Source organism: Tachyglossus aculeatus, chromosome X3 (genome assembly GCF_015852505.1).
Source record: "Tachyglossus aculeatus isolate mTacAcu1 chromosome X3, mTacAcu1.pri, whole genome shotgun sequence".
In the NCBI taxonomy this organism is placed as follows: Eukaryota; Metazoa; Chordata; class Mammalia; order Monotremata; family Tachyglossidae; genus Tachyglossus; species Tachyglossus aculeatus.
In genome coordinates this window covers 2,398,372-2,425,165 of record NC_052099.1, presented here as the reverse complement: position 1 = coordinate 2,425,165, position 26,794 = coordinate 2,398,372, and the positions used below count along the sequence as shown (strand labels likewise).

General features: G+C 49.0%; 1 protein-coding gene across 1 annotated transcript in view; it reads left to right on the top strand.

The window, feature by feature from the left end:
* The window catches only part of FARS2 (phenylalanyl-tRNA synthetase 2, mitochondrial), a 271,576-nt gene that overhangs the window by 110,235 nt on the left and 134,547 nt on the right, over positions 1-26,794 (top strand). The window contains exon 6 of the mRNA XM_038770346.1: positions 8,797-8,957. Within this exon, the coding sequence (XP_038626274.1) occupies positions 8,797-8,957 (161 nt within the window). The remainder of the gene's footprint in view (positions 1-8,796; positions 8,958-26,794) is intronic.

Below are 26,794 nucleotides of genomic sequence, written 5' to 3'. Positions count from 1 at the left end.
AACTTCTCTGAGCCTCAGTTACCTCATCTGTAAAATGGGGATTGTCCAAGTGGGACAACCTGATCACTTTGTACCCCCCGCCCCCAGCGCTTAGAACAGTGCTTTGCACATAGTAAGCGCTTAACAAATGCCAACATTATTATTATTATTATCATTAGAGGACCTGGATTCTAATCCCGGCTCCGCCACCTGCCTGCCCTGTGACATTGGGCAAGTCACTTATCATCAGTCAGACAGTGGTATTCATTGAACGCTTACTGTGTGTTCAGCAAAGTAATAATAATAATGATGGTGTTTGTTAAGCGCTTACTATGTGCAAAGCACTGTTCTAAGCGCTGGGGAGGATACAAGGTGATCAGGTTGTCCCATGGGGGACTCACAGTCTTCATCCCCCTTTTACAGATGAGGTAACTGAGGCCCAGAGAAGTGAAGTGACTTGCCCGAAGTCACACAGCTGACAGGCAGCAGAGCCGGGATTTGAACCCATGACCTCTGACTCCAAAGCCTGTGCTCTTTTCCACTGGGCCACGCTGCTTCTCCTAAGTACTAAGTACTTGGGAGAGTACAATATAGCCGAGTTGATAGACGTGTTCCTCGCGAGGAATTTACAGTTTCATTCATTCATTCACTCAATCGTATTCATTGAGCGCTTACTGTGTGCAGAGCACTGTACTAAGCGCTTGGGAAGTGCAAGTGGGCAATGTATAGAGACGGTCCCTACCCAACAGTGGGCTCCCAGTCTAGAAGGGGAAGTTTTGAGGGGAAGACGTGCGTACAGATGAATTGCAGATATGTCCATAAGTGCTGAGGGTGAGGCAAATAAAGGGTACAGATGCTGATGATTATGGCATTTGTTAAGCGCTTACTATGTGCCAAGCACCGGGTAATCAGGTGGGGCTCCCCGTCTCAAACCCCATTTTCCAGATGAGGTCACTGTGCCACAGAGAAGTTAAGTGGTTTGCCCAGAGTCACCCGGCAGACGAGTGGCAGAGCCGGGATTAGAACCCACGACCTCCGACTCCCAAGCCCGGGCTCTTTCCGCTGAGCCATGCTGTGAGGAGGGGAAATGAGGACTCGATCAGGGAAGGCCCCTTGGAGAAAGACGCGCCTCCAGTGAGCGTTGGAAGGTGGCAAGAGTATCAGGCAGAAACTCCTCACCCTGGGCTTCCAGGCTGTCCATCCCCTCGCCCCCTCCTACCTCCCCTCCCTTCTCTCCTTCTCCAGCCCAGCCCGCACCCTCCGCTCCTCCGCCGCTAATCTCCTCACCGTACCTCGTTCTCGCCTGTCCCGCCATCGACCCCCGGCCCACGTCATCCCCCGGGCCTGGCATGCCCTCCCTCTGCCCATCCGCCGAGCTAGCTCTCTTCCTCCCTTCAAGGCCCTGCTGAGAGCTCACCTCCTCCAGGAGGCCTTCCCAGACTGAGCCCCTTCCTTCCTCTCCCCCTCGTCCCCCTCTCCATCCCCCCCTTCTTACCTCCTTCCCTTCCCCACAGCACCTGTATATATGTATATATGTTTGTACATATTTATTACTCTATTTTATTTGTACATATCTATTCTATTTATTTTATTTTGTTAGTATGTTTGGTCTTGTTCTCTGTCTCCCCCTTTTAGACTGTGAGCCCACTGTTGGGTAGGGACTGTCTCTGTGTGTTGCCAATTTGTACTTCCCAAGCGCTTAGTACAGTGCTCTGCACACAGTAAGCGCTCCATAAATGCGATTGATTGATTGATTCGTTTGAATTTTATCTACAAATACCGTAATAATGTGCAGTTCCTGCCATGTAGCCCATCCCAGTCCTCTCCTCCCACCTTCCCCTCCACCCTAGCCCTCCCCTGACACCCCTTGCGCCGTCCCCATCTCTCTCTCCCACCCCATCCCTGTCAACTCCCTCCCATCCAGTCCCTCCCCACCCCTCGTGCCGCCCGCTCTCCCAGAACCCGCCGCCCCCCACCACCTCCCCAGCCTCAACCAAGTGGAACCCCTTCTCCATCCTGGGGATGCTTCCCCTCCCTCCTCGACCTGTTTGTATCCCGCTCTCTCCTCCTCTGTGCCATCGCTGGCACCTGGCTGTCCTCAGACAACATGGTCTCCCCTGCTGCTCTCTCCTGAGCGGGGTCTCCTCTTCTTCCACTCCCCCAGACTCACTGGGAGAGGAGGAGGTGCCGGCTTCCTTCTCGTGCCCCAGTGCCGCTTTTGCACCACTCCACCTCCCCATCCCTTTCTTTCCCTTCCCATCTCATCCACCTCTAGCACCCACTCCAAACTCTAGTAACGGCCGGTGAATTTTACCTGGATATGGCTCTCCCAAGCGCTTAGTACAGTGCTCTGCACATAGTAAGCACTCAAATACCCTTGACTGACTGATTCCCCCTTCTAGACTGTGAGCCCACTGTTGGGTAGGGACTGTCTATGTTGCCAACTTGTACTTCCCAAGCGCTTAGTACAGTGCTCTGCACACAGTAAGCACTCAATAAATACAATTGATTGATTGATTGATTGATATGACCGAGAGTCCAACAACTCAGATTTCACAGAACATTCAGCCTTTCCCGGTGCCTTCTCACGAATCCTCCTCCTCTTCCAGGAGTGAGTAGGGGGGGAATGGGAAGCACCAGCGGGGAGGGGGCCACAACGGGACCCAGTGAGACACATTTCCCAGGAGACTGTGAGAGAAACAATTACTCCCTCAACCTATGCCTGGGCTCGAAATCATTTAAAGGCATCCTCTCCATTTAAAGTCATTATCTCAGCCTTTCCTCCCCTCCCCTGGCAAGGCTCCATTTCCCTCTCTTGGACCTGAGTTTTACCTGTAGCTTCACCACCCCCTCTCTCCCCTTCCTTCCCGCCTAGAGCTGTCTGAAGCTCTGTGCAGAATCACCACCCTCTCCCTCCCTCCCTCTGTCTCCTCAAGACTGTAAGCTCATTTGGGGCAGGAAACTTTGCTGCGAATTCATTGCCCTGTACTCTCCCACGGGCTTGGTCCAGTGATCTCCACACAGTAAGCACTCAGTGAACAATAATAGTAATAATGATAACGGTATTTGTTAAGCACTTACTTTGTGCCAGGCAATGTACAAAGCGCTGGGGTAGATGCAAGCGAAGCGGGTTGGACGCAGTCCCTGTCCCGTGTGGGGCTCGCGGTCTCAATCCCCCTTTCACAGACGAGGTAACTGAGGCCCAGAGAAGTGAAGTGACTTGCCCAAGGTCACACGGCAGACAAGTTTCGGAGCAGGGATCAGAACCCATGATCCTCTGATTCCCAGGCCCATGCTCTATCCACTACGCCATTGATTGGATACCGTTATTGGTTGATTGCTGGAGAGGAGGGAAAGGTTTAGTCCTTGGCACTCCGGATTCTCCAGGCCACCCCTGCACAAAATTGCTATTCCGAGTTGAGCCTTTTGTTTGCTAAAAATAATCTCTGAAGATCTCATTGCCATGGCTGTATTGCCATTTTCCCGTCGTATTTGTTCCCCGCTTGCTGGCAGTATTCCCTCTTACCTCCCCTTTCCTTGGAATTCTTTGAAAAGCAGCAGCTCTTTTCAGTTGGTGACTTAGGCTAATTGTCAACACACTCACCGTTGAGCATCGAGCAGCTGTAAGTATGAATATAGAAATCCCATCCCAAACTCTCAGTAATTCATTAGCCTACCTCTGCAGTGCTATATTAGGTACTGCACAAGGGAAGATGCTCCTAATAAGTCATTTTTGACTGGAAGTTCCTTACTTGATTTTCCAAGTAGAGAGAACAGAGCAGACTCTGACACAACTCACAGTAGTGTTTTGTGAAAGCAGTTAACAGGATGATAAAATCTCTCCCCCAAAGGAAGATAGGGTTGGATTTGATGGGCGAGAACGGGAGCACCTTTTCCCCTTAAGGCGATAATTAAATGTTTACTTTTTTGCCTGGAGTTCTGATCAGCGAGTTGTTTAGCATTCAGAGATGCCCGGTGCCGTTTTCCTTTTATAAGGGAATTTGAACCAGATTGTATGGGGAACCCATATATATCAATTATACGGAGATGGGGGAGGAATTTTGCTGCAGATGAGGAGAGCATTTCAGTCCATGAGAGTGTTTGTGGATTTTTTTTTTAACCTGACTTGATTAACATTCTGCTTACTGGGACTTCACACAGCACTTTCTTTCCTGGGCCTCATTCATCATAATTTGGAGAGGTCCTGGGTGTTCCTTAGTTACCGAATCTGGATAACAGGCTCACGCCCCCCACCCTCCCCAAGAATCCACTCTATTTCCAGAATCTCTCGGTCGATTGAGGAGGAATTGAGGTGAGATCAGGTTTGCCTGAAAAGACGCGATTTGGGACGGAAAAAAGGAACAGCCAAGGTGGAAATCTGTTAATCCTGAAGAGGTGGGACGGAGGGGAGGGGCAGGGAGAAAGAGACATGTGAGAAGAGGAGAGGTGGTGAGAAGGGGAAGAATCTGATTTTTGTTAGCTAAATTTTCCTTCAATCAAGGAATTAAGACTGGTGGTTAAAGCCTGGATAATTGAGAATGCCTTTTTTTTCCTTTGGTCTTAGAGTTTAGAGCAGTTTTCTTTTTAATGCATTTGTTAGGCGCTTACCATGTGCCAAGCACTGTTCTAAGTCCTGGGGTAGATGCAAGTTAATCAGATTGGACACAGTTCATGGCCCACCTGGGGCTCACAGTCTTAATCCCCATTTTACAGATGAGGGAACTGAGATCCAGAGAAGTTAAGTGACCTGCCCAAGTGGCAGAGCCGGGATTAGAACCCGGGTCCTTCGAACTCCCAGGCCCGTGCCATATCCACTGAGCCTGTGGTTTGGCAGGGGGGAAAAGGCAACGGTGTTCAAACTCCGACTAAGCACCCCCTCCTCTTCTTTCCAGAGTCTGTGGGGGTTATAATGGTGGGGACTGCTCCGGAGCAGCCTGTAAATGTTGGGAAGCTTTAGAGACCTAAGGTGGAAGGGATCCAGTTTGGGCACTGCCATTTCTTTATTCGTTTTTACTTCTTGAACAATTACTCTGTGCAGAAAACACTGTACTAAGCACTTCAGAGACGACGGTACAGTTGGTGGACACAATCCCTGCCCTGCGGGAGCTTACATTATAGCGGGGGAGAGAGACACCGAAATAAATAACGGGTCCGGGGAAGCAGCAGAATTTACAGAAACATGCGTAAGTGATGTGAGGGGGAGGGAGAAAGTGGAAGCACCTAAGTGCTTAGCTGGTGAGGACTCAGGTGCATAGGTGATGCACTGCCTGAAGGAGATTCAATTTGAAGGATGAGGGAGGGATTGAGCAAGAGGGTGGCCGAGAGATGAAAGTACAGTGAGACATGACTCCTGCCCTCAAGGAGCTTTCATCTTAGCAAAGGAGGCAGACACTGACATAAAATTCCCGGTAGAAATATGAAGGTATGTCCGTAAGTACAACCGGGAGGAGGATGTGAACAGTTAAAGTGCGAAGCTGCGGTCGCAGGCGGGGAGTTTAGGGTGGAGAGGTGAGAGTTCATCCAGGGAAGGCCTTCTGGAGGAAATGTGATTGAAGATGGGGAAGCAAGTTCCCGGTGGAATGAGGTGGGAGGGACATGAGCCAGAGGTCAACAGCAAGTAACTAAAGCCTCCCCAAGTCACACTGTGGCCCATCATACCCTGGTTGGTGACGTTATTTTACCAGCTGGTTCCCTCTTCCCTCCCTGTAAGCTACGGTTGATTTTCCCCTCACTTCCAGTCCATCCAGAAGAACTAGATATACAAATATGTGGCAAATTTGTAATACAGTGCTTGGCGCATAAGCAATGCTTAACAAGTGCCAGAATTATTATTCTTCGTAAGTTCCTCATCACGCAGACTTGCTGAGTGCCCCCTCGACTCCCTCTGCCTTTCATACCCAACTTTCCCCAAACATGGAAATGTATGAAGCCTTCCGCGCGTCTCAGCAGTCGTATCCTTTTTGGCGCGTTGTTCCTCTCAGAAGTAGACCTAGAGTTAGGGGCTGGAAAAGAAAAAACCAATAATGATGAAAAATGGGGCAGGAGGTGATAAGGGAGAAGGGCGGCAGGGGAGAAAATTCAGAAGCAGTGGTGATCAGTGGGAAAGAGGTGTTGTAACAGTGTTGACCAAACTCCGGTTTGAATTTCCACGACCACTTCAGACGCTCCCGAAACACCCCAAGGACCCCCAAACTCTAGCTTGAGATAAAGTAATGAGCATCTTTGCTGCTCATCTGTTTGCAAACACTGATGAATCACCTAGATGATTTGGACCCCTGCCCAAGAATTTGGAGGGAGCAGCCAGTCAGTATGATAAGTGGCCGAACCTTTTGGAACCAGAGGAAAATCTGGGGGCTTTGCCAGGCCAGAAGGGAGGGCTCCCGAGAATCGCTTTGCGGGAATAATAAATGCTTAGAGTAATGATGGTGACGATGATGATGAGTTAAAGGCTGAGGAACCGTAGGATTGAAGAAAAGACTTGGGCCAGAAAGCAGCGTTCCGTAGAAGAGACGTGCCGTGGAATCCAAGAAGCGGCATGGGCCTGGAGTCAGAGGACCTGGGATCTAATCCCTGGCTCTGCTAATCGCGTACTGTGTGACCTTGGGCAAGTCACTTAATAATAATAATAATAATAATAATGGTATTAAGCACTTACTACGTGCAAAGCACTGTTCTAAGCGCTGGGAAGGTGACAAGGTGATCAGGTTGTCCCACGGGGGGCTCACAGTTTTAATCCCAACTCTGCTGTCAGCTGTATGACTTTGGGAAGTCACTTAACTTCTCTGGGCCTCAGTTACCTCATCTGTAAAATGGGGATTAATGGGGGGTTGTCCACGTGGGACAACCTGATCACCTTGTATCCTCCCCAGTGCTTAGAACAGTGCTTTGCACTTAGTAAGCACTTAACAAATGCCATTATTATCTTGTACATATTTACTATTCTATTTATTTTGTTAATGATGTGCATTTAGCTTTAATTCTACTTATTCTGACAACTTGACACCTGTCCACGTGTTTTGCTCTGTTGTCTGTCTCCCCCTTCTAGACTGTGAGCCCGTTGTTTGGTAGGGACTGTATCTATATGTCACCAACTTGTACTTCCCAAGTGCTTAGTACAGTGCTCTGCACACAGTAAGCGCTCAATAAATACAATTGATTGATTGATTGATTGAATCCCCATTTGACAGATGAGGTAACTGAGGCGCAGAGAAGTGAAGTGACTTGCCCAAGGTCACACGGCTGACAATTGGCGGCGCCGGGATTTGAACCCACGACCTCTGACTCCCGAGCCCGGGCTCTTTCCACTGAGCCACGCTGCTTCTCTATGCCTCAGTTTTCTCAATTGTAAAATGGGGATTCATTCAGTTCATTCAATCATATTTATTGAGCGCTTAGAGCGCCGTACTTGGAGCGCTTGGAAAATACAATTCGGCAACAGATAGAGACAATCCCTACCCGACAGCGGGCTCACAGTCTAGAAGGGGGGAGACAAACAACAAAACAAAACAGGTAGACAGGCATCAATAGTGTCCTATAAATAAATAGAATCGTAGATACACATCATTAATAAAATAAATAGAATAATAAATGTGGATATATATACACAAGTGCTGTGGGAAGGAGACGAGTTTTCAGCAGGGCTTTAAAGGGGGGAAGAGAGCTAGTTTGTGGGCCAGGGGTCTACGGCGGGACAGGCGAAAATGGGGCCCAGTGAGGAGGTTCGAAACCTGTTTCCCCTCCCAATTAAACTGTTGGCCCCAAGTGTGACAGGAAATAGATGATGATGGCATTTATTAAGCACTTACTATGTGCAAAGCACTGTTATTAATTTATTAAGTGCTGGGGAGGTTACAAGGTTATCAGGTTGTCCCACGTGGAGCTCACAGTCTTAATCCCCATTTTCCAGAGGAGGTCATTGGGGCCCAGAGAAGTAACTTGCCCAAAATCACAGCTGATAAGTGGCAGGGCCGGGATTTGAACCCATGACCTCGGACTCCAAAGCCCGGGCTCTTACCACCGAGCCACGCTGCTTATATCCGACCTGATTAATGGGATCTACCCAGGGCATAGTGGATAGAGCAGGAGCCTGGGCGTCAGAAGGTTCTGGGTTCTAATCCTGGCGCCGCCACTTGTCTGCTGTGTGACCTTGGGCAAGTCGCTTCCCTTCTCTGTACCTCAGTTTCCTCATCTGTAAAACGGAGGATGAAACCGTGAGCACCACGAGGGACTGGAACTGTGTCCATTCCAATTTGCCTGTATCCATTCCAGTGCTTAGTGCAGTGCTTGGCACACAGTAAGCGCTTAACAAATACCAGAATTATTATTGTTATTATTACCCCAGTGCTTAAAACGGTGTTTGACACATAATAAGTGCTTAACAAATGCCATTAAGAAAAAAAAGATCCCCAGTGCCAGTATTTCCTAAATGTTCTCATAGTCATGCACACTTTTCGCTACCTTTCTTTCCTCCTCACGCCTCCAATTCCATCGCATGATGGGTCTATTTATTCTATTTATTTTATTTTGTTAATATGTTTTGTTGTCCGTCTCCCCCTTCTAGACTGTGAGCCCGCTGTTGGGTAGGGACCATCTCTAGATGTTGCCAGTTGTACTTCCCGAGCGCTTAGTACAGTGCTCTGCACACAGTAAGCGCTCAATAAATGCGATTGAATGAATGAATAGGAAGAGACTCACCTAACTTTTATTGTTAAATTTTTCGGTTGGCTGCTTCTGGGAAATTACGAGGAAAAATGAATATCTTACGTAAGTATCGCTACAGCCCATCCCTGATCTCTATTTTTAATTCCCAAATTGAAGCTGGGGCTTCGGAGAAGATTGGATGGGCGTTCGGCCTGGGATTGGAGCGGCTGGCCATGATCCTGTATAACATCCCTGACATTCGCTTGTTCTGGAGCGAAGATGAGGAATTCCTGGAACAGTTCCGTGTGCCTGACATCAATGAGAACATCCAGTTTCAGGTACATTTTTAATAACGCTACTAATAAGAATTACGGTATTTGTGAGGGGCCTACAGTGTGCCAGGGACGGTACTAAGCGCTGGGTTGGATGCAAGCAAATCATGTTGGACATAGTGCCCGTCCCGTATGGGGCCCGCAGTCTTCACCCCCGTTTTGCAGATGAGGCAACTGAGGCACAGAGAATGAAGGGACTCGCCTACGGCCACACAGCAGACAAGTGGCGGAACGGGGATTAGAACCCGTGCTCCATCCGTTATGCCGTGCTGCTCCAGTTCATTCGTTCATTCAGTCGTACTTATCGAGCGCTTACTATATGCAGAGCACTATACCAAGCACTTGGAGAGTGCAATACAACAATAAACAGGCACATTCCCCGTCCATAACGAGCCAAAGTCTAGAGCTAGGGAGACTGACGTTAATATAAAGAAATAAATTAAAGGTATGTGTATGAGTGCCGCGCGGCTGGGAGAGGGGAAGAGCCGAGGGAGCAAATCCGGGTGACGCAGAAGGGAGTGGGAGAAGAGGGAGGGGGGCGCTTAGGGAAGGCCTCTTGGAGAAGGAGTGCCTTCAATAAGACGTTGAAGGAGGGGGGAGGAATTATCCGTCGGATTTGAGGAGGGAGGGCGTTGCAGGACCGAGGCCGGACGTGGGCGAGGGGTCGGCAGTCAGACGTTAGATGAGATCGAGGTGCAGTGAGAAGGTTAGCGTGAGAGGAACCAAGTGCAAATGCAGAGACTGAAGGAGATTCATTCATTCAATCGTATTTATTATAATAATAATAATGATGGCATTTGTTCAGCGCTTACTATGTGCCAAGCACTGTTCTAAGCACCGGGAGGGGATACAAGGTGATCAGGTTGTCCCACGTGGGGCCTCACGGTTTTAATCCCCATTTGACAGACGACGGAACTGAGGTACAGAGAAGTGAAGTGTCTTGCCCAAGCTCACACAGCAGACATGCGGCGGAGCCGGGATTCGAACCCATGACCTCGGACTCCAGAGCCCGTGCTCTTTCCACTGAGCCATGTATTGAGCGCTCACTGTGTGCAGAACACTGGACTAAGCGCTTGGGAAGTCCCAGTCGGCAACGTATAGAGACGGTCCCTACCCAGCAGCGGGCTCACAGCCTAGAAGTAGAAGCGGCGTGGCTCAGTGGAAAGAGCCCGGGCTTTGGAGTCAGAGGTCATGGGTTCGAATCCCGGCTCTGCCGGTTGTCAGCTGTGTGACTTTGGGCAAGTCACTTCACTTCTCTGGGCCTCAGTTCCCTCATCTGGAAAATGGGGATTAAGATCGTGAGCCCCCCGGGGGACAACCTGATCACCTTGTAACCTCCCCAGCGCTTAGAACAGTGCTTTGCACATAGTAAGCGCTTAATAAATGCCATCATTATTATTATTATGAGGCTCTCAATATGTGTAATATATTATGTATTTGTTAAGCACCTACAATTTACCGTAGCACTGGGCTGATAATTCACCTGTCTACATGTTTTGTTTAGTTGTCTGTCTCCCCCTCCTAGACTGTGAGCCCGCTGTTGGGTAGGGACCGTCTCTATATGTTGCCAGCTTGTACTTCCCAAGCGCTTAGTACAGTGCTCTGCACACAGTAAGCGCTCAGTAAATACGATTGAATGAATGAATGGCGTGGATTCGATATAATCAGATTGAACACATTGACTCATTTGAAGGGAATAGCGAGGGAGAATACTGTGAAGGTAAATTTGTCTCGGGAGATCATTCCATGGTATTTATTGAGCGCTTATTGTGTGCAGAGCACTGTACTAAGCGCTCGAGAGAGCCCACTCCAAAAGACTTGGTAGACACGTTCCCTGCCCACAGTGAGCTTACAGTTTAGAGATAAATCGAGAAGCCATAAAAGAAAAGGAAATTTAAACTGGGACTTCCAAAGTTTTCCAATTATTAATGGCCTTCTAGTGAAAATAGGGTAACCTCATAAAACTTCCCCAAAAATCTGATTTTGTTCACAGCCGAACGATTTGAATAATAACAGCCATTTGCTTTATCAGAAGTAATTGGTATTTAGCCAAGTTCCTCATTCTCAAACTCGTGAAGTTTTATTAAAGAGAAAAAGACAAAATATTGTGAAACTCAAAGTCTAGGGAACTTGAAGATAACAGATTACACGATAGTTCTTCCGATTCCTGCGCATAAACACAGGCAACATTTGTCACAACATTTCCGTTAAATCAAGAGATATTCTTCCAAGTAACCCACAAAAAAAAGCCAGCAGCTTTTTCCTGTGAGCAAAATAGCACAAAATAATCTTTTTAGAAACAGTCTTAAGTTCTTATCCTCTGCGCAGATTTATAGAAATTAGACGCGCAGAAGTCTTTCCGTTCCAAGTCATTCTTTCTGTGTCGGGCTTCATATCTTTTAGACTGTGAGCCCACTATTGGGTAGGGACTGTCTCTGTATGTTGCCAACTTGGACTTCCCAAGCGCTTAGTGCAGTGCTCTGCACACAGTAAGCGCTCAATAAATACGATTGATGATGATGATTCCAAGAAGAGACCTCTGATGGTAAGGATCACCTACGAGTACCTGTGCAGCCGAGAAGGCCAAAGTGAGCACACGAAAATCCCGTCCCATGCTTAATGTTTGTCGTACCCGGTGTACCGACCATGAGCCCCATGTGGGACGACCCGATTTGCTTTGTATCCAACCCCCGCGCTTAGTAGAGAGCCTGGCGCATAGTAAGTGCTTAACAGATACCATAATTATCATTATTTTTATTAGCTGGCGCCCAGCTTTCATCCAGGATGCATCATTTCCTGAAGTGTTGTTCCCTTGGCCTTATAATGCGCCCTAGGCCCTCCTGGCTTTCAGTTTCCCAGTTCCTTTTCTTCAACTAGCAGGTGTTTCGGGACCCTGCGGTCACCCGTTCTCTTCCCGTGTCCCGCTCTGTGTAATAACTCTGTTAAGGTGAGCATAGCTTCAAGGCTGGGAGACTGATTATCGTTGCAGAACTCTGTTTTTCCCCATCTCTTTGGGCTATGGGATGTAGACCCTGGCCCATAAATGACCCCGAGGGGACTGCCCAAAGAGCTACCTTGGGCTGGGGGCTCAGCTCAGTCTCGGAGCAACTGGGGAGTAATTATAATTACAATAAAAACTGTGGTACTTGTTAAGCAGTTACTAATTACGAGCGCCGTACTGAGCGCTTACTAAGTACCTCCTGAGTACTGTAGAAGCAACATGGCCTGAGTGGAAAGGGCACGGTCTTAGGAATCACAAGGCCAGGGCGCTGATGCTGACTCCGCCGCTTGTCTGCCGTGTGACCTGGGGCAAGTCACTTCACTTTTCTGTGCCTCAGTTCCCTCATCTGCAGAATGGGGAGCCCCAAACCAATTCTCCCTCCTGCTTAGACCGTGAGCCCCATGCGGGCCCCGTTCATCTTGTATCTACCCCCAGCACTTAGCACAGTGCTTGGCACGTAGAAAGCGCGTAACAAGCGCCGCAATTATTATTCATTATTATTAATCAGTCAATCAATCAATCGTATTTATTGAGCACTGTACTAAGCGCTTGGGAAGTCCAAGTTGGCAACATATAGAGACGGTCCCTGTCGGGTCAGAGACAGTCCCTGTCCCACCTGGGGCCGACAGCGTAAGGGATGGGGAGAACGGGTATTTCATCCTCATTTTTTAGATGAGGATTGTCTCCCAGGGAGTAGGGGTAGGAGGGGGTTTGTTCTACCCCCACCGTGAAAGGGTTGCAGACATGAAGAGCAGGGAATCGAGGAAAGAGCGAGCGCCTGGGAGTCTGACCGAGATCCAGCAGCCCCGAGGCGGCAAGGCCCACAGTTAGCGGGGTGACTCGATTGCCGAGGAGCCGGCATCTCCAGGCGTAGAGTCCTGTCGAGTTGACTGATCGGTAGAACCTGTCCTGGTTATCGAACCGGAAACGAAACCCAGAAAGTATCGACAGGAAGGATGGAGAAGCACCTTTCCGGGCTCAACTGCTGCCCGTCTGATTCCGACTCACACAGCAAGGAGCCTTGCGAGCGGACTGCGCTCTTCCATCAGCTTCTGTGCAATCCTTTAAAAGAACATCCCAGATGGTCTGCCATTAGCGTGCCGCTCTGAAATGATTTACATTTATCATCCTTTCCGCGGATTAGCTTTATTGCCTAGAGTAGGAGAAGTAGATTCATTGACTGCCTCAGTTTTAGACTTTTCATCAAGATAGGGCAAACTTCATTCTTAAATGGTTATCCATTTATTATGTTTATTTTCAGATCTAATAAAGGTAAACAGTCAACCATTAGTATGTAAATTCAACTTGAGTCCCTGAGCGAGTAAAGTTCAGCATTAGACATTATTTATTGGCTAATTAATTGTAGTGTAATCAGAGAAAATAAGCATATAGGATTGTTTGTATACGTTCGGGAAATACCATTTCTTCTGTCTGGTTTCATTCAGACCTGTCCCTCTGCTAACACAAGTGTGATGCGGCGTGCTACGTGGGTGGTAATTATCTTGCCTTAAGATTGTGAACACATTTTAAAGGAAAGTGAAGTTAAAGCGGACGATGGCGTAGAAAAGATCTAATTAGGCAAGTTAGTCAATGATTTATTGAGTGCTTACTGTGTGCAGAGCGTTGTACTAAATGCAACAATAAACAGACACGTTTCCTGCTTACAGTCTAGGGGGGGGAGATAGACATTAGTGTAAAGAAATTACAGATATGTACATAAGTGCTATAGGGATGGGAGGGGGGAAGAACAAAAGGAGCAAGTCCGATTGAGGCAGGAGGGAGTGGGAGAGGAGGAGAGGGGGGCTTAGTCTGGGAAGGCCTCTTAGAGGAGATGTAAGAGCGAATGGGAGAACATCCCAGGCCAGAGGCAGGACGTGGGCAAGATGTCAGCGACGAGATAGATGAGATCAAGGTGCAGTGAGAAGGTCAGCAGCAGAGGGGTGAAGTGTGAGGGCTGGGTTGTAGTAGGAGAGTAGCGAGGTGAGCTGGGGGACGGGGGGCGAGGTGATTGAGGGCTCTGAAGCCAATGATGGGGGAGCGAGATCGAGGCTGGAGATGTAGATTTGGGTATTAACCGCCCAGAGGAGGTAGGTGAAGCCATGTGAGCAAATGAGTTCTCCAGGGGAGTGGGTGTAGATGGAGAATAGAAGGGGACCCAGAACTGACCCGTGAGGGGCACCCACAGTTGGCGGCTGGGAGGCAGAGGAGGAGCCCGTGAAAGAGACAAGAGAATGAGCGGCCAGAAGGATAGGAAGAGAACCAGGAGAGGATAGTGGCAGTGAAGCCGAGGCCAGATAATGTTTCCAGTAGAAGGGAGGTGGCCGAGCATGTCGAAGGAAGCCGAGAGGTCGAGGAGGATTAGGCTGAAGTAGAGGCCGTTGGATTTGGCAGGAAGGAGGTCACTTGTGATCTTTGAGAGGGCGGTTTCTGCGGAGTGAAGGGCACGGAAGTCAGATCGGAGGCGGTCAAGGAGAGGATTGGAGGAGAGGAACTTGTGGCAGCGGGTGTAGACGACTCGCTCAAAGAGCTTGGAGAGGAATGGTAGGAGGGAGATGGGGCGATAACTGGAGGGAGCCGTGGGGTCAAGGGAGGGTTTTCTTTTAGGGTAGGGGAGACGTGGGCGTGTTTGAGAGCAGTGGAGAAGAAGCCATTGGAGAGCAAAGAGTTGGAGACGGCTGTTAGGGAGGAAAGAAGCTAGAAGCTAGGAAAGAAGCTAGCTAGTTTTGATAAGGTGCGAAAGAATGGGGTCAGATGCGCAGGTGGAGGGGGTGGCTTTTGAGAGGATGCTGGAAATCTCCTGTAGAGATACTGCTGAGAAGGATGGGAAGTTGAAGAGGGAAGTGGGAGGGGCTGATGAGGGACAGGGGCAATTTTAGGGAGATCACGCCTGATAGCGTCATTTTCTTAATAAAATAGGTGGCCAGCTCACTGGGGGCAAGGCGGGGGGACAGAGGACCTAAGGAGGGAGTTAAATGTCTGGAACAACTGGTGCGGGTGATGGGCTTGGGTGTCAATAAGGGTGGACAAATAGTTTTGCCGGGCAGAGGAGAGGACAGAGTTAAAGCATTCAAGGATCAACTTGAAGTGGACCAAGTCGGCCTGATATCCAGATTTCGGCCAGCGGAGCCCTGTGGCTGGTGCACAAGAGCGAAGGAGGTGGGCTGTGGAAGTGATCCAGAGCTGTGGATTAGTGGCATGAGGCCGTATCATTTAAAACCAAAAATGTTAAGATTTTTTTTTTTGTCAGGGAATAGGAAGGAAATAGCTCCAAAAACGTTTGAACATTTGAGTGAAATGTAATTTACCTAGAAACAGTACAAAAATCTGACTGGCCGTGGCCAATCATTTATAAGCTCAGTCATGCGTGACTTCTGAAGAGGTAGGCCTGCTTAATTGACAAATGAAAAATTACCATGGCAACTTGGCTATTATTTGATATTGGCAAACAGTGATTTTTGACATGTATTTCGATATGATATCTTCAAAGTATTTAATACAGCGCATTGCACTTATTGAGCATTCAATAAATACTCTTGCAACTGCTTGGTCTTTGTACTTCCCAAGCCCTTAGTACAGGACCGTCTCTATATGTTGCCAACTTGTACTTCCCAAGCGCTTAGTACAGTGCTCTAGTACAGTGCTCTGCACACAGTAAGCACTCAATAAATACGATTGAATGACAGTAAGCGCTCAGTAAATGCGAATGAATGAATTAATGAGCCAGGCTTTGTGCTAAATGCTGGGTAAATGATGGTGTGTTAATACTATTTTTTATCAGTCGTTTGGTGCAGTGCTCTGAACTAGACATGTAGGAAGTACAGAATAAAGTACTGATACTTTCCTTGTCCACAGGAAGTTTAATCTGTAATGGGTAAGACAAGCATAAAAATACCAGCAGGAGTAGTTAAAATGAATAGTTGGATGTACAACTCAATATATGCATATATGAGAGTCAGTCGGTCATACCCATCTGCTGAGCACGGGTATAAATAGGATAGGAAGTGCTAGAGTTGATTGATAGGTTTATTTGCTATAGGGTGCAGGGAAATTAATCGGGGAAGGCCCGTTGGAAGGGATGGGGTTTTAGGAGGGTGTCGGTTGTGGGAAGAGCGGTAGGCTTGTTGAGTTGGGTAGGGAGGAAATTCCCATTCGGGGGAACAGCTGAAGTGAAGGGAGGAGACGGGAGAATTGAGAGCGAGGCACGGCTAGGAGGGTGACTTGGTAGGAACGTAGGGAGCCAGTTGGGGAATAGCGGGTGGAAAGAGTAGATGGGCAGAGCGGGGCGAGTTGTTGGAGAGCTGCCTATCAGGATTTTTTGATTGATGCAGAGAGACACAGGAAGCCACTGGAGGGGTTTTAGAAGGGGAGAGATGTGGGCTGAACATCACTTGGATAATCTGTGCAGCAGCATACAGTATACGTTGGGGGAGAGGCTGGACGGTACAGTAAGAACCAGTGAGATTTGACGGTGGATTGAATGACAGAGCTGAAAAAATAGCAAGGAGTTGAGGATGAGCCCAAGGTTGCTAGGTTCTGGGACCAGAGGCTGGCGGTGTAAGTGACCGAGATGACAAAGTCAGGAAGAGGAATTGGGCTTAGGGGGAAAGAAGGGGAGTTCAGCTTTAGGTGTCTGGAGATGAAGGTGCCAGCGGAGATGGCCTGGAGACCAGAGGAGGTGCTATATGTTGCCAATTTGTACTTCCCAAGCGCTTAGTACAGTGCTCTGCACACAGTAAGCGCTCAATAAATGCGATTGATGATGATGATGATGATGGATTGCAGGTCAGATGAGCGGTCAGGGCCGAGAGGTAGATTTGGGTCGTCCGCGGAGAGGTGGTAGCTGAAGCCATGTGAGTGAATGAGAGCTCTGAGAGAGCGCGTGTAAAGCCAGGAGAGCAGGGAACCCAGAAGAGAATCTTGGGGATGCCCACGCACAGTAAGAGGAAGAGAAGCAGCCGTAGAGGAGGAAACAGTGAACAAAACTGAAAAGAAGTGATCAGAGAGGGAGGAGGAGAACCTGGTTAACACCCAGTCAGTGAAACTGAGGACCGATAGTGTTCCCGGGAGGAGGGAGCGGTGCACGGGGCCAAAAGCAGCTGACGAGTTGAGGAGGAGGAGGATGACAGAGTACAGTAGCCCTCTGGACTGCCTCTGAGGTGGTCATTGGTGGAGCGAAGGGGCTGAAAGACAGACTGTAGAGGCTCCTGAAGAGAGTCTGTGGAGAGGAAATCAAGGCAGAGGGTGTGTGTGATCCCATTTAAAGGAGTTTGGGTAGGAGCCTGGAAGCGGACAGATAGCTGGAGCGGGCAGTGGGATCCGTAGAGAGCTCTTATAGTGAGGGAACTCTGAGCGGGCCTGAAGACAGAGGTGAAGGAGCCATCAGAGAATGAGATGTTGAAAGTGGTAGTGCCGCCGGGTAGGAGCAAATGAGTTTAGAAGACGAGAGGGGAGGGGGTCAGAGGCTCAAGAGGAGGAGTTGGATTTATGGTGTCGCAGGCGCGGGACCTCATCTTGAGAAACACCTGAGAAAGCAATAGAGAGTTGAGGGGTGACGGGGAAGCTTGGGGAAATTCATAAGTTCGGCAAGTGAATAACAGTAATAATAATATTTGTGGTGTCTGGGAAGCACTTACTCTGTGCCAACCAGTGTGTTGAGCATTTGGGTAGGTAGAAGATAATTAGGTCAGGCACAGTTCCTGTCCCACATTGGAACTCGCAGTCTAAGGGGAGAGAGAGCAGGTATTTCGTCCCCAGGTTTAGAGATGAGGAAACTGAGGGCCAGAAAAGTTAAGTCACAAGGTCACACAGAGGACAAGTGTCAGAGCCTGGTTTAGAACCCAGGTCCACTGGCTCCCAGGCCCAAGCTCTTTCCGAAGGGGACAGGATATGGTAAAATGCTGGGCAGAATGTTACATACAAAACCGACGTCCGTCCCAGGTGACCCGCAGCCTAATGCCAATAGCTTACCGTTGCCCATATGCCAGCGGGCGGCTGCCAGGGCAGCCATTGCAATCTTCCCTACCCACTGCAGCCGGCTATTTAAAAAACTTCCTCAGGCCCCGTCCACCACGACAGATGCCCCGGTTGGTTTTTCGGCGAGGCACCTTCTGTATTGATGGCGCAGCCCCGGCAGACGTCCTCTTCTTCTGGCCACCGCATCCTCCGGCACAGTGACGTGCGGGATGGATCTGGAGGCAGATCTCCAATTTGCAGATGAGGAAATAGAGTACTGGCGTAGACTCATTTCGTTACGGATCGTCCTGCTCTCACTCCGGGATATCCGCTGTCTCTCCTTTATCACACAGTAAAGGCCGCGGGAGATTTAAGCCGCAAACTGTAGTTGGACTCTCCTGTAGCCGTAAGCTGATTTCTTACCGTTTAAATCGATGCCGCAGAAATATTCTTGTGATTTTCGTGATTTGTGTCTCAGACAGAATGCTTTTTCTGTGAACCCAGATGGGATCCTGCACTGCATAGATCTCAGCATGGCCTAGTGGATAGAGCACCGGCCTTGAAGTCAGAATTACCTGGGTTCTAATTCCACCTCCGCCACTTGTCTGCTGTGTGACCTTGGGCAAGACACTGAACTTTTCTGTGCCCCGGTTACCTCGTGTGTAAAATGGGGATTAAGGCTGTGAGCCCCCTGGGGGGCAGGGACTGTGTCCAATTATGGAAAGTGCCTGGGACATAATAAGCACTTTACAAATACCGCAGTTATTATGATTCTCATTATCGTTATCATCATTATCTCCAAAGCTGGCCTATCTCCTCAAGCCGGACAGGCATACTTTGGTTAACGTGGGCCGAAGAGGCTTTCCTGAATGGCCTTGTCTTATGTCGTCGAGTCGTGTCCGCCCCGTAGCGACACCACGGACACATCTCCCCCCCAGGACGCCCCGCTCTCCATCTGCAGTCCTTCCAGGAGTGTACCCAGAGAGTTTTCTCGGTAAAAGTACGGAAGTGGTTTACCATTGCCGCCTTCCGCGCAGTAAACTCGAGTGTCCGCCCTCGACTCTCCCGTGCCGCTGCTGCCCGGCACGGGTGAGTTTTGACTCGCGGCGGACTGCCTTCCGCTCGCTAGCTGGGAATGGAATCGAACGCCCGACTCTCCCTCCCATAGCCGAGACTGATAGAGTACTGGAAACTCTCCAGGTGTGACCCTGAGAGGGCTTCCCAAGTGGTACTGCACTATAAATAATGATGGTATCTGTTAGCACTTACTGTGTGTCAAGCACTGTTCTGAGCACCGGGGTAGATACAAGGTAATCAGGTTGGACACAGTCCCTGTCCCATACTTTGGGGACCGTCTTAATCCCCATTTTCCCGATGAGGTCACTGAGGCCCAGAGAAATGAAGTGACTTGCCAAAGTTCACACAGCAAGCAGGCCATGCTTCTTCCCTGTAAAGCTAATACCAAACTACAGGTGTACTGTTCGAGAGCCTGGCTAAGCCCTGTGACAACTCGGTACGGTTTCACTTGTAATCGCCCCAACTTCTCTGTTGGCACTGTCTTGCCCTGATGGCCAGTGACATACTCAACACTGGGCGGAACTGGGTGTCATATCCCTAGCGTGTGTCTTACGCCCTACTCAAGTACTTTCAAAAGCGTTAATTAATCAATCGATCGCTGGCATTTAAAGAGCGCTCACTCTGTACGGAGAATGTGGCAGAGTACAATGGCGCTGGTACACAGATCTCAGCCCTCAAGGAGCTTACCGTGAAGTGGCAGGAGCGTGGCATGTGAAGCTCCCCACATACTGGCCGGCAGTCGGGCCTGCGTCTAACGTTGAAGATCCATGCAAGAGGACGAGGGAGAAGGTAGGTTGTCTGAAGTCTTCATAAAAATCATAAAAATCAGAGGGAAGTCTAGCGTGAAGAGGGAAGTCTACTCTATTTTACTCTATTTTACTTGTACATATCTATTCTATTTATTTTATTTTGTTAGTATGTTTGGTTTTGTTCTCCGTCTCCCCCTTTTAGACTGTGAGCCCACTGTTGGGTAGGGACTGTCTCTATATGTTGCCAATTTGTACTTCCCAAGCGCTTAGTACAGTGCTCTGCACATAGTAAGCGCTCAATAAATACGATTGATGATGACGCTGATGATAGCGTGAGCACGTAAGCCGGGCAACCATCTGACGTGCAAAGCTCGCCGGCCAGCTCGCCGATACGGTGGCAAAATCGAACCTGGGACTCTCCCCACCTTTTAAGCCTTATTAAAAGCAAATAATAATGACAATAATATTTTTAAGCGCTTACTAGGTGCCAGGCACTGTTCTAAGCACAGGGACAGGTGCAAGCTAGTCAGACTGGACGCAGTCCGTGTCCCACATCGGGCTCATGGTATTAATCTCCATGTTACAGATGAGGTAACTGAGGACAGAGAAGTTCAATCAGGTGCCCAAGGCCACACAGCAACCAAGTGGAGGAGCTAGGATTAGAACCCAGGTCCTTCTGAATCCCAGACCCGCATTGTACACTGTCTCCTTCAAGAGGCCTTCCCCGCCCAGTCTCACATCGGTGCTCAGTCGGTACGATCGAGCGATTAATTGATGGATTAACCAGTGGCCCGGAGGGAGAACCTCACTCTCAGCGTCAACGATGGTGGCAACGCGGCAGCCTCTTCCTCCTCCTGCTCCCCCACGTCCCCCACTTCTCCTCGTCCCGCCCCCCGTCTCTCCAGCAGAAGCAGCAGCTGCTGCCGGGATTTCTGGAGCAGCCGCTCCGACCTGCCGAGGCCGCGTGTGATGGGAGTTGCTGGCCAGAACCCCAAAGGTCTGGCTGTGACTCAGTTGGCCGCACCTTGTCTGCGCTGCTGCTTCCTTTGCCTCGCCGGCCGAGGATGGTGAGAGGCGGTGGTAGCCACAGGGGCCGTTGAATGCCTTTTTCCTTCTCCCCTTTCCTTTCCCCCCCGTGCCATCTTGTTTTCATTTCCCCTTCTCCCTGCCTCTCTCCTCCCGGCTCTCGGCTCAGGGATCGTGAGCCTTGTCTATTTAGGCTTAGAAGCAAGGGAGAGGGTGGGGAAAGGAGTTAAATACCTGGGAATGTCCTTTATTTTGGTATTCAGCTCCTTCGTCCCGAGCGCAGCAGAAGATTGTGGGACGTGTAAATATGCACAGCATACAGGAGTTCCCGAGATGACGTCCCAGCTGAGTGCCGCAGCAACTAAATCGCTCCCTTCCCCTCCCCTCCCCTGCTAAGAGTAGAGAAGCAGAATAGCGTAGTGGACCTGGGTTCTAATCCCTGCTCCGCCGCTTGTCTGCTGTGTGACCTTGGGCAAGTCACTTCCCATCTCTGGGCCTCAGTTCCCTCATCTGTAAGATGGGGATTGAGACTGTGAGCCCCACGCGGGACAAGGACGGCGTCCAGCCTGATCAGCTTGTTTCTAACCCAAGTGCTCTGTACCGTGCCTGGCACACAGAAAATGCTTAGCAGATGCCATTTTAAAAGAAATAGATTAGGTCGTCAACAGTGTATGGATCTTGGATGTAATAATAATAATAATAATAATGGCATTTATTAAGCGCTTACTATGTGCAAAGCACTGTTCTAAGCGCTGGGGGTGGGGGTTACAAGGTGATCTGGTTGTCCTACGGGGAGCTCACAGTCTTCAACCCCATTTTCCAGATGAGGTCACTGAGGCCCCAAGAAGTGAAGTGACTTAATAATAATAATAATAATAATAATAATAATGGCATTTATTAAGCACTTACTATGTGCAAAGCACTGTTCTAAGCGCCAGGGAGGTTACAAGGTGTAACCTTGTAGGATGTAGTCCTGCCCGTGGTTTGTGTCAGGCATTGAAGAGCTCCCCAAGAAGATACGCAACATCAGCCGATTCCCCGCACCTCAGCCAAGAGAATCGTCCCACAACAGTTTCTGAGCTTCTTGTGGGCAGGGATCGTGCGGACCAGCTGTTCGGTTGAACTCTCCCAAGTACATAGTACAGTGCTCTGCCCCCAGTAGCATCGATGGATCGATTTAGTGACACCTTGAGCAGTCTGACCAAGCACTGAGGGACAAGAATCCACAGCACTGCTCGTTGACTGGAAGCTCATCGTGGGCAAGGAGCGTGTCTACCAACTCTCTGCCGAGTGCTCAGTTCAGTTCTCTGCCCGCGGTAAGTGCTCAGTAAATGCGACTGGTCGATTGATCCTGGCCCAAGTTCCCTCCCAAGGCCTGCTTCAGATATGCACCTAGAGCCCTAAGAAGTAAACACCACTGCTGTTCGCTTTATAGCGTCTTTGTAGGATCTTACATTTATGCCTCTCTCCCCATCTGGAATTCTGCATTTGCTCGTGCCTGCAGGTCATCTCCATATGGTTATCCCGCTGTCACCTCAAGCTCAATATGCCGAAAACTGAACTCTTCACCTTCCCTCCCCAGTCCTCTCCCCCTCCTAACTTCACCATCACATTTGACAACACCACCGTCCTCTCCGTTTCGCAAAGCCAGGTCTGCCGCTTGCCTGCTGTGTGCCCTTGGGCAAGCCACTTCACTTCTCTGGTTCCTCATCTGCAAAATGGAGTTAAAACACCCGTTTTTCCTCCCCCTTGGATTGCGAACCCAGGTGGACAGGAGACTGTGATCTGGTTTTCTTGTATCCACCCAAGTGCTTTAAAGTGTTTGACACGTAGTAAGTGATTAACGAATGCCACAATTACAGTTAACCTTGGCATTATGCTTGACTCTCTGGCCTTTCAAACTCCTTATTCAGCCTGTTGGCTGTTCCTCAAAAACATTTCCAGAATCCACTCCTTCCTCTCCATCCCAATTGCCCCACGCTGGTGGAGGCATTTGTCGTATCCCTCTTGTTGTGGGCGGGGAACGTTTCCACCAACTCTGCTAACGGCAGTGCTCTGCAAACAGTAAGCGCTCAGATAATTTGATTAATTGATCCCAACTTGTCTACTCGCTGACCTCCCTGTCTCCAGTCTGTCCCTTCTGACCTCACTCTGCTGCTCAGAGAGCTGTTCTTAATTGACGTTCTGCCCACATTTCCCCACTCCTCAAAGACCTCCAGTGGTTGCCTGTTCCTCTCCGTGTCAAACAGATCCTCAACTCTAAGTCGCTCCCTCCCTCCTTCTCACCTCTTAACTCTCTTCCCATAACTATGCCCCTGTTGGCCTGCTCCATCCTCCCAAACTCGTCTTCTCACGCTGTTTTATTCTTGACTCTCCCACCTCCCGACTCTCGCCCTTCCTCCTGCCTTTGAACCTCCAAAGGTCTCCCCATCTTCTAAGCCCTTCTGAAATCCCACCTCCTCCGGAAGGCTCCCCTGATTAAATTTTCGTCTCCCCAGGCCATAGCCTTCCTATTATCATCTTAGGATTTTTTCACCACCTCAGGATTTATACGCCAGCTACCTTTCACCCCACCGTTGCACGCATCTGTGTGCATACTCAAATATTTGAGCAGTTTTTGTATATTATTTGATGCCTCTCTCCTCCTTGAGGGCAGGGATCGTGTCCATATTGCTTTCTTCCAAGTGCTCGGGGCTCGGTGTGGGTGATCCGTAAGTACTATTGATTGATTGAGTGATGCCGGTACACCAAGCACAGGGAGGACTCGCCAATTTCTCTTCCCAAGGTTCTGGAATGGATCCTAATCTATACCACGTCCAACTAAGGGAAAATATACTCCAGCGTACGACACACAGATTCAGAGACCTTGACCCTAGTGCGTTATGGGGAGTCCCTGTGTTTACCCGTCATTGGTGCTGTTGTTGTCACTGTCACAATGGCTTAAACCAGGAATGAGCTTTGGTAGGCTCACAGCCAGAGTTGCCTGTCAGCCCACCATAAGGCTCCTGTTTCCATTCAGGCTGATAACATGCAACTTCAGGCTGGTGCAGGCCAGATCCTCAATTAGCCTGTGCCTGCCAGTCATGGCCAAACTCTCTGAAGCGATATAGTCTCCGGGGTGCCTGAGAAGGATTTCTCTTTGAGTCCCTCATTATTTATTAAATATTTAGGATCCTGGCCGCCCTTAGCAGTTTACAGAAAGCACGAATACATCATCCTCCCCCCCACAAAGGTTTGTAATCTAAAGACAAAATCAGTTCTGCTCACTTCTGTACGTATCTATAAATTACGTATTAGAAATTATTCATCCGTAGGAACGTCTGTCTCCCCCTCTAAACTGTTATTGAGCGCTTACTGTGTGCAGAGCCCCGTACCGGTCGCTTGAGAACAAGAAACAATCAATGCCCACAACGAGCTTACAGTCTGGAGGGGGGAGCCAGACATGAATAAAAACAAATAAATGACAGATATGTACAAAAGCGCTGTGGGGCTGGGAGGAGGGAAGAAGAAAGGGAGCAAGTCAGGGCGATGCAGAAGGGAGTGGGAGGAGAGGAAAGGGGGGCTTAGTCAAGGAAGGCCTCTTGGAGGAGATGTGACTTCAATAAGTCTTTGAAGGGGGGAGAGTAATTGTCGGTCAGATCGGAGGAGGGAGGGTGTTCCAGGCCAGAGGCAGGACGTGGGCCGGGGGTCAGCGGCAAGATAGGTGAGATCGAGGCACGGTGAGAAGGTTAGCATTAGAGGAGCCAAGTGTGTGGGCTGGGTTGGAATAGGAGACTAGTAAGGTGAGGTAGGTGGGGGCGAGGTGATTGACTGCTTTAAAGCCGAAGGTGAGGAGTTTTTGTTTGATGCGGAGGTGGATGGGCGACCATCGGAGTTTTCTGAGGAGTGGGGGAACATGTCCTGAATGTTTCGGTGGGAAAACGAGCCGGGAAGCAGGAAGAAGTATGGACTAGAATGGGGAGAGATAGGAGGCTGGGAGGGGAGCAAGGAGGCCGACGCAGTAATCCAGGTGGGATAGGGTGAGTGACTGTAGTAACGTGGTAGCGGTTTGGATGGAAAGGAAAGGGCAGATTGTAGCGATTCCGTGAAGGTGGGATCGACAGGATGTAGCGATGGATTGAATATGTGGGTTGAATGACAGAGAGGAGTCAAGGATTCATTCGTTCATTCATTCATTCAGTCGTATTTATTGAGCGCTTACTGTGTGCAGAGCACTGTACTAAGCGCTTGGGAAGTCCAAGTTGGCAACATAGAGAGACGGTCCCTACCCAGCAGTGGGCTCACAGTCTAGAAGGGGGAGAGGATGACACCGAGGTTACGGGCTTGTGAGACAGGAAGGATGGTGGTGCCGTCTACAGCTCGCGTTGCGGGCAGGGAACCTGGCTGCCAACTCTGTTGTACTCTCCCAAGTGCTTAGTACAGTGCTCTGCGCAGTGTGAGCGCTTCCTAAATACCCCTGATGATGATGGTGATGATGTTCAATGCAGAATTACCAATTACTGAAGGGAAATGTAGCGCTAACCTTTGCAGTAAAGGTGGATTTTTTGAGAGATTTTGAAAGATCTTTAGTTTGCCCTTCCTTGAAAGAAATTCAGTGAAATTGCCACAGGCTCCTAGCTGTGCCAGTTTTGTTACTTAACATTTGTCCCTAGGACTCCATACATGCAACCTGGCCAGAATCAGTTGCACTGTGTCCAGTGTGTATGGACACTGGCTCTTCCGCACCCAGAATTTTCCTCCATCTGGCAGCTGCTTCCTATAAGGGGGGGAAAAAAAGAAGTTTTTATTCTGTTTTATGGGATTTGTTTCTACTTGGTCAGTTCTCCTTCAGCAGACTGCGGACCGACCAGTCACTGGAGGCGTCTACCCAGGATCAATCCTGGAAATTTTTCCATTTCCTGGTTAGGCTCTATCCTGACTGCTCGGTTTGCCGGTTTTGAAGTGTCCCAGTGTTTGTGCTGCCCGCATCCTAAGCGCTCGCAGAATCTGCAAGGGTTTGGAGAGTGAACGCCTTTAATAGCCTGATTGGTACATGTCTTGTTTTGTTGTCTGTCTCCCCCTTCTAGACTGCGAGCCCATTGTTGGGTAGGGACCGTCTCTAGATGTTGCCCACTTGGACTTCCCAAGCGCCTAATACAGCGCTTTGCACGCATTGGGCGCTCAGTAAATCCGATTGAATGAACGAATGCATAAATAAAAAAACTCTCTCTTGGGCTTGAAAAATCCATACCCTGAGTTTCATCTGGATATAGCGGGTGCACTCGCTGAAAGTTACAATGTCCGGGAAAAAAAACAACCTGATTTTTAGGTTGTCGTGAGTAACCTGACAGTATTATAGTCTAGCAGATGACACGATGGGTTATTTTCTCTTTTACTTTCAATCTCACAATTCAGTGGCTTGAGTTTCCTGACCGTATCGCATGGATAGGGGGCTTGATGATTGCTGCTTAATGCTTGCTTAGCAGAAACCTAATATGCTTTGATAAATAAATGTGCTGCAGGGCTTGGGGATTTCTAAGCGTCACTCATTTATCATTAGGCTAGTGAAACCTTTTTTAAAAAGCAGCTTGCAAGTGCAGGTTCCTGAAGCCGAATACATAATCCTTCCTTTTTTTATTAGATTTCTTCTTATTCATTCATTCATTCAATCGTATTTATTGAGCGCTTACTGTGTACAGAGCACTGTACTAAGCGCTTGGGAAGTACAAGTTAATAATAACATATAATACACAGTAAGCACTCAATAAATACGATTGAATGAATGACAGCCTGTGTCCAACCTGATTTGCTTGTATCCACCGTAGTGCTTGGCTCATAGTAAGCTCTTAATATTTATTACTCTATTTATTTTATTTGTACATATTCTATTTATTTTATTTTGTTAATATGTTTTGTTTTGTTCTCTGTCTCCCCCTTCTAGACTGTGAGCCTGCTGTTGGGTAGGGACCGTCTCTGTTGCCAACTTGTACTTCCCAAGCGCTTAGTACAGTGCTCTGCACACAGTAAGCGCTCAATAAATACGATTGAATGAATGAATG